At 36.0% G+C, this 8,346-nt stretch overlaps 1 protein-coding gene across 1 annotated transcript in view; it reads left to right on the forward strand.

Moving 5' to 3' along the window:
* The first annotated feature begins 4,375 nt into the window (after positions 1-4,375).
* Positions 4,376-8,346, forward strand: part of LOC141445584 (serine protease inhibitor 3/4-like) — a 12,015-nt gene continuing 8,044 nt past the window's right edge. Inside the window, exons 1-6 of the mRNA XM_074111424.1 lie at positions 4,376-4,499; positions 4,946-5,034; positions 5,250-5,393; positions 6,035-6,235; positions 6,645-6,743; positions 7,406-7,546. Coding sequence (XP_073967525.1) covers positions 4,481-4,499; positions 4,946-5,034; positions 5,250-5,393; positions 6,035-6,235; positions 6,645-6,743; positions 7,406-7,546 — 693 coding nt within the window. The 5' untranslated portion in view covers positions 4,376-4,480. The remainder of the gene's footprint in view (positions 4,500-4,945; positions 5,035-5,249; positions 5,394-6,034; positions 6,236-6,644; positions 6,744-7,405; positions 7,547-8,346) is intronic.

Consider the following 8,346-nt stretch of genomic DNA (forward strand, 5'->3'; position numbering starts at 1 on the left):
ACATTTTTCCACGTAGAAGTCGATTTTTTTTTGGCATTTAAAACTCTTTGCTTGTAAACTTTTAAAATGGAGAATAAAAAAAATCGCACCAGTGCGGTAAATTGAACTTACATCCTTTGAAAGTGAAATTTTCGAGCAAATGTATTGAAAAAAATGTCCGTAATTGAAATAATGAGAAAATATTAATTTACTTGCTCGGTATTAACTTTTTTTCAAGCAGAGGACTGTGGGTTCAAACCCGGGCTCGCATCTCTGTATTTGTAAATTCAGGTGCGAAATTATATTTGAAATTTACCATGAGATGAGAAAACCTGCAAACAATTCAATGGTGTGTGTGAAGTTCTTAATCAGCGCTGCGTTCGCGTGGAATCTATGATCCAAGTTCTCTTCTTCTGAGAGGAGGCCTGTGCCCAGTTGTAAGACGTATGTAGGCTGAGATGATAATGAATTTACTCGTCTAAGTCTTCCGCGACTTCGTTAATGTTGCTTTAAGGATTTGTTTATTGCATTGCATCAACTATAATTTTCTGGGATAAATCAATTGTGTAGGTACCTACATTAAGCGTAAAAGCAGAACAAACATTTACAATAATAATATTAAATATATTGACCCGGATAACTCACGTCTTAAATCGAGTTTAGCTCGACATGTTTCGGGCTAATCCGTAGCCCTTCGTCTTCGGAGCAACGCGACTCAGCGGCTGCTGCAACACGCGCACCCCCCCCCCCGAGGGAAAGCCCGAAACATTATTATTATTATAAACTCGATTTAAGACGTGAGTTATCCGGGTCAATATATCTAATATGAGTGAGCCTCACGGTAGTTTCATGTTCAAAATAATAATAATATTGGTCATGGTAGTAAAAACTCACTACGTTTATTGCGGAAAAATAAAAAACTGTGTTGCATCCAACTTATATTTAATTTTGAATCCTTGACTTCAGTTTAGGTCCATCACTATACCGCTGAAACACCACGCTGATATCATCAACCAAGGTTAAACCAAGCGAGATCAAAGTCAAAGTCAAAATATCTTTATTCAATTTAGGCTATATAATAAACACTTATGAACCTCAAATAAATCAAACTGGTTCGAAAAAACCTCTGTTTAGAAGAATCCGGCAATAAACTTAACGAGGAATATTTTGTTTAAACATATTTACAGTGTTCTTTAATGGTCGATTTTTTGCCCCCGAAAGCCCCAATTATATAGTAAATTTGGTCTAAATCAGTAGATCTACGATATAAATAAATACTTGTAATTAAAACTAAATAAAACAAGAATTTCTATTTGAAAGATATAAGATAAGAAAACAAACAAAATATTCATCTGAAAATCTCGAGCTCCCGCAGAACCTATCGCGCTATAATGGAGCTGTTAAGGACAATATTCTAGGAAACATATTGGATGCAGCTCGGCGAGTGTGTAAGCGAGTGGAGACGGCTAGCGGCGCGGGCGCAGTGGGAGCAAAATGATATAATACTCGTAATATATACAACGCGTGACTTCCATAAGAACATTTATTGTAAGGGCTGAAAGCGTAAACCTAATGAACGTAAATTAGTATTGCTACTTTAAAAAAAAACTTTTTTTTTTCATGCAAATTACTTCGGCACGCAATGTATCGGTATAACAAAACTAACATTTGCTGCCTCTCTGAAACGTCAAATAAATGTTTGCATTACATTGCTGCTCGAGAAAATTAAAAACATTAATAACTCACCATTAAATAAATAAATAAATATCACGGGACAATTCACACCAATTGACCTAGTCCCAAAGTAAGCTTAGCAAAGCTTGTGTTATGGGTACTAAGCAACGGATAAATATATTTATATAGATATAGATACATACTTAAATACATATTAAACACCCAAGACCCGAGAACAAACATTCGTATTTTTCATACAAATATCTGCCCCGACACGGAAATCGAACCCGGGACCTCAAGCTTCGTAGTCAGGTTCTCTAAGCACTAGGCCATCTGGTCGTCTAAACCATTAGTAAAGGTAATTGTTATATTCTTCCATAAAACGGTTCTCAATAGTTAAAGCTAGCGTTAATTAAAATTAATGTTCAAGATGTCACACGTGGCACAAAATTTGGTCCATTATCCTTCTTACTTTATCTATTACTGCTTACATTTGAAGGCCAGATTTGTTCCCGCTCAGTATATTATAATAATATTATGTTAACCACCAGAGACCATGTTTTCTTACAAACTTGAAACCACAATTGTTTTACCACCTCTTTCTGTCACATGTCTTGTCATGAATTGTCTTCCTCGTGGTACAAAAGCCCCGTTAGACAATTATCACGGCCACAGGTTTTTTCTGACGCACAAAACTTGAAGAACCCTCTTTTCCGCGCGAAATTATGACAGAAATTTTGCAAAAATAAACTGTAGAAATATATTGTTTTATTGCAGTCAAACAAACCAACCATCTCTTGAATCATGGTTTAATTTCGATACACCTTGTATCAATATATAAACCTACTACCCTACTATCTATCTTCTTCTTCTAGCTAGAGAAGTGCTACTCATACTTGTACTACTCTATCCAAGACTTTTTCTGAGGCATACTCGTTAAACATCCCAAAAAAGTATCTGTATTTTATGTGATTTTTTTGTAAACGTAAAATGCAACATATATTTTGTAAATGCATAATGCTATAGCTATAATTTACTTGGTACAACAGCTCTTCATTCAGCGGGGTAACGCTGCTGGTATTATGGGGACGTTTGAGCCGGGTACAATGCTCGCGGGAGAGTTTTAGGTTAGTTTTTATGACGAAGCATGTTGCGGACGACTTTAGTGTAATGTAGTATAGCTTAGTTTATAGTTTAGATGATTAAAGCTTAGTTTGTAGGTATAGATTTAAGTTGTTTTTTTTCTTTGTATTATTTCACGTGTATCTAGACGAACGGATGGCCTAGTGGTTAGAGAACCTGACTATGAAGCTTGACCCGGGTTCGATTCCCGGCCAGGCAGATATTTGTATGAATAATTCGAATGTTTGTTCTCGGGTCTTGGGTGTTTAATATGTATTTAAGTATGAATTTATCTATATAAGTATGTTTATCCGTTGCCTAGAGTCCATAGTACAAGCTTTGCTTAGTTTGAGACTAGGTCATTTGGTGTCAATTGTCCCATGATATTTATTTATTTATTGTTTTATTTAATTTAATTGAATAATAATGCAATTGTAATAACATTGTTCCCTCTTGTTCTGAGAGGAGGCCTGTGCCCAGCGGTGGGACGTATATAGGCTGGGGTGATGATGATGATGATGAATAACATTGTTGTACCAAGGTTTACCTTTTCGACTTTTTACTGTTGTACTATAAGATCGTGTAAAACAACATAGCATTATTTGATTAATTCCCATAATAATCACCTTACCCCAGTGTGCCCAGCTTTCTCCAAGCGATAAATCCTTAGCTACATCTGGGCATGCGCTCGGTTCAATTTTATTACTATTCTCTCTCCGACTTATTTGATTCGCCGTCAAAGCCTTCCTGGGTCGATCTCGGTTACATTATCTCTCCCAGCTTTATCTTATCTTACCTTATCTTCACTCTATCCTTTGCCGATCAAGTTGCAGTTGCAGCTGAGATTTTGTGCAGATGCTGAGCGGGTTCATTTAAGAAGATTCACGGGGTTTGTCAAAAAACGTCAGACAGATAACTCATTCAACTACGTAAAAATATATTATCAACAAAATTTAATAAATTTATTGAAAAATTGACAGTTGACACCGATGTCTTTCACATAATTTTATGAGATATTAGTTATTTTATGTACCCGTGTCTCCAACACTACGTTTTGCGTTTGTAAATTGTGTTTGTTTATTTTTTTTTCGTGTAAAATCGTTTATTCATTTGGATACCTTCAACCTTGGACTTGTTTCTCTATTTTTGTACAATACCTAAAGAGGTTTTGTGCGAGTCACATTAAAGGCTGATTCTTAAATGGGATACTTAATATTCGGTTACCTGTGGGTTACCCTGGGTTACCTTTATTTTATCAAAAAACGTATCGTCTATCTCGAATTAGGAAGTTTTCGTATAATTTCATTTCCCAAATTGATAACTTTTGTATGTCCAATAACAGTATGTCCCAAAATACTACTGCCAAAAAATTACGTCACGATGCTTAATTGATGGTCTTTATAATCAGCGTGTCTTGTTGATATAAGTACGATTTTTTTCAAATTTTTGAAAAAAATCTATGAATGTACTTTGTCACAACGACAGAAAAACCAATACTAGCCATTTTAAAATACGTTTTAGACAACACGTGCTGTCAGAGCAAACGGCGATCCATTTGTTCTCCAATTGTTGATATTTTACATAATACCGTACAAAGTCATATCAAATTTACGATACCGCGCAAAAGCATATCGATGTTACATTTGTTTTGTTCACAATAAAACCGTTTTACAACTCTTACAAAATATTACGCCGGCAAAAGGGAATGGGTTCATTCAGCCACGGTACGTTTTATTGATATGGTAATTAATTTTCCGTCTGATATATGTGATTTTACCTACTAGCCGGTAAGAAATAACGTTTTTGAAAAACTAACTGTTTAAAAAGTAGAACGATCGTTTATTTTAAAGCAACTTTCAACTGTGTGTTTTCTAGTTCTATTGGTCGATATAACTTGAAATTTGTACATTATTGGTTTGTGAATTATTATTTATAGAGCCCTGTACTGACAACCACCAGCGAAAAATTAATGTGTCAAAATTAAATTACTTCCTCATTAAGTGATTGATTGTGAGTGATTGTTGTTTGTTTTCAGTATCGCTTACTATTTCTGGTGTACAATAAAGAGTAATTGTATTGTATTGTATTGGGATTTGGAAGTAAAGCGTAATCGATTTTTTTGTATTAAATTGTGAAAAGGTTATAATTGTTGTGTATTTATTATTTCTAGTTGAACTTCTGCTCACTTTGTGCTCAATTGTCCATATTTCCTGGAATAAGGAATTAATTAAAGCTCACAACATAAATGGAATCGCTTTGGTTAGTATCTATCGACTTAACAATACGGTCGTGAAATCTGTGACTTTGGCTGTATCTTTGTAGTTGCCTGTACAAACATGGAATTCAATTCACATTTGAAGAAAACTAGCACATCATAAAAATATTTGTATTTGTATGTAATTGGTCATATTGATCAGAAATGTTAAGTAATTTTTTTTTTACTGATAATAATTTTTTTAACATGTATGGCACAGGAAATTATCAAAGCAAATCCAGGGAAGAATTTGGTATTGGCACCTTTTGCATTTCGATTCCCACTATGCAAATTGGCAACTGTTGCTCATGGCGATACCAAACACGAACTCATGGCTGTCTTAGAGATTAAAAAGGCTGAAGACGTAAGTTATTTGTGATTATTAAGGTTCGCATGATGACTTTTTTACTGCCAATCTACACTTGCAGCCTGTGGGCTGACTATTCGTAGACGCAGAAGGCATACAATTAATATATAATATGCGTAATTATTTTTCTAAATAAGATGGCGGGTCGCAGGTTTTAACCTACTTTTCTAGGAACAACTCGTTTCTGACGGCGACTCTTTTTCTGGTTGGATCGCAGTTCTAACCTAACCGAACCTACTTTTGATTGGTGCTGATCGCAAAATGGAAAAATATACCGATCAAGCAATATTCTTAAAACATATTTCTAGTCGCTTTTGTATTTTTATGAAATATGTTTCATTCAAGTAAGTAGTCGTTGAAACAATAATATTCGGAAAAAATACAAGGACCAAATATCATAATATGAAAAAAAAAACTGCGAAAAGAAATTTTATGACATTGATGTCTGTAAAACAAGGGAACACCCACAAATTAAACACAATTAATTACATTTGCACTTTCCCGCTATTATCATGTTTTTAATTCATGAGTAAGTATAATAAGACCCTTATATACCAGCTCTACCAAGGTTTTGGCTAAGTCTTTTCCGAAATAGCAAACCAAACTGCATCAGTCTTAATTCTAATATCAATTTCTAGACAAAAACTTGCTTCTCGACCATGTATATGGACGTCGGTAGACTATTGGAGTCCGATATGACGATGCTAAACATGATATATGTAAACTATACGGACGATATCAGCAACCAATTCATGTCTGATGCCTCAAGCTTCGGAGTCATGGTGTCGAAGATTGGGTTCCATTATCCAAACGCTGCCATTACATTTGTTAATAGTGAAGTGAGTTTAAGTCTTTTTTTCCATATCGAAAATACAAACTGAAACAGATGCACAGAAAAACCTGAAAAAGAGACCAGCGCTGGGAATCGAACCCAGGTCCTCAGCATTCCGTGCTGCGTGCCATACCCTTACACTACCACTGGACAGGAGTACAGACACGAATTTCTCCTCTTCACCACATATCTCAGCTTGTTTGTTTCTTATTTAGTCATTTAAGCAGCGACATCTATATTGAGCCTCATCGAGAAACTTTCAACACTCCATTAGAACTCACCCGGATAAGAGATGTCGCTAACAACCAACCTTACTTTTTTTTCCTGCTATTCTTTTATACCATTAAATTAAATTACCTACTACTTAATTTTATAAATTACGTCTCTGTGGGTGTACTTTAAATAATTGATTTCAGTTTGACTCGAAGACATACAAACGCATTAATGATGTTCTGGAACAAAACGACGTCAATAGTAATTCTTCAATATTATTAGTCAACGGAATGCATTTCAAAGTAAGTCATGTTCATCAGCCGGAAGACGTCCCCTGTTACAAAGGCCCCAAGGCCCAAGGCCTCTTAGAACGCCACAAGAACTCGCCACTTCCACGGTTCCTCGCAACTCTTGCGATATCGTCAGTCTACGTCTATCAACGTTTCCGATATGTGGTCGCCACTCGAGAACCTTTCTCTTCCAATCATTATAATTATTTCGAGCAAGTTGGCCCGCCCATTGCAACTTCAACTTGCAATTCTTCGAGCTAAAGTAAAGTAAGTACTTATTATTACATGGTATTATATTTACTAAATAATAAAAACACTGTAATAAAATACGAGTACTTGGTTTACTTGTAAGCCGTGGTGGCCTAGTGGTTTGACCTATCGCCTCTCAAACAGAGGGTCGTGGGTTCAAACCCCGGCTCGCACCTCTGAGTTTTTCGAAATTCATGTGCGGAATTACATTTGAAATTTACCACGAGCTTTGCGGTGAAGGAAAACATCGTAAGGAAACCTGCACAAACCTGCGAAGCAATTCAATGGTGCGTGTGAAGTTCCCAATCCGCACTGGGCCCGCGTGGGATCTATGGCCCAAGCCCTCTTGCTCTGAGAGGAGGCCTGTGCCCAGCAGTGGGACGTATATAGGCTGGGATGATGATGATGACTTGGTTTACTTCCAGGCTTCTTGGGAAAACAATTTTAAAGTGCAAAATACAAAGAAGAAAGCATTCCGTAGCCACAACAATCAAACTTCTGAGGTTCTACTGATGAACGGGGTGCAACAATGCCTTTATTTAGATGATGAATCTGGGCGTTATAAAGTTAGTATTTGGTCTAATACTTGTATGATTTTATTTAATAAATAACACGCCATTATATACAATAATTAACAAAAAGAAATAAAAATAGAACTAAAACTAACTTACTCTAATCTTAAAAATCTGTATTTACCTACAACTAACACCCAAGTCGCTGCTATTGGGCAGGGTGCGCATAAAGGCTGGCTGCGTTTCCTAGTTTGTATGGCAATTAAAGCCAATACGTTGACCGAGGAAAGAGCCAGCCCCGTGGTCGCCAGTGGAACGGGCAAGCTTCTTTTTCAAAAAATTAAAAAGTTTTTTAGCTTCAACAGCAAAAGCCGCAAATATGAAGTTGTTTGCCAGATTCTCATTTATGCATTTTGGTGTTTCGAACGTTTTAGCCGCCGAGGATTTGAGTACATACCAAAATGTTTATCCACACTAATATTACCACAAAAGTGTGTTTGTCTGTGCTACCACTTATCGAAAATACAAACTGAAATATAGATGCACAGAAAAACCAGAAAAATAAGACCAGCGCTGGGAAACGAACCCAGGTCAAAGTCAAAGTCAAAGTCAAAATATCTCTTTATTTCAATTTAGGCTATAACAAGCACTTATGAATGTCAAAAAAAAATCTACCACCGGTTCGGAAAAACCTCTGCTGAGAGAATCCAGCAAGAAACTCAACGAGGTACTATATTTTTTTTTAAAACAGATTTACATTATTAAATGATATGTATACATCACAAGTATTTAACACAACTTTATTTTTAACACAGTAGGTTCGCTATTTGAAGGGATCGCTAATGCGGATCGGA

Source organism: Choristoneura fumiferana, chromosome 2, assembly GCF_025370935.1.
Source record: "Choristoneura fumiferana chromosome 2, NRCan_CFum_1, whole genome shotgun sequence".
Taxonomy (NCBI): domain Eukaryota; kingdom Metazoa; phylum Arthropoda; class Insecta; order Lepidoptera; family Tortricidae; genus Choristoneura; species Choristoneura fumiferana.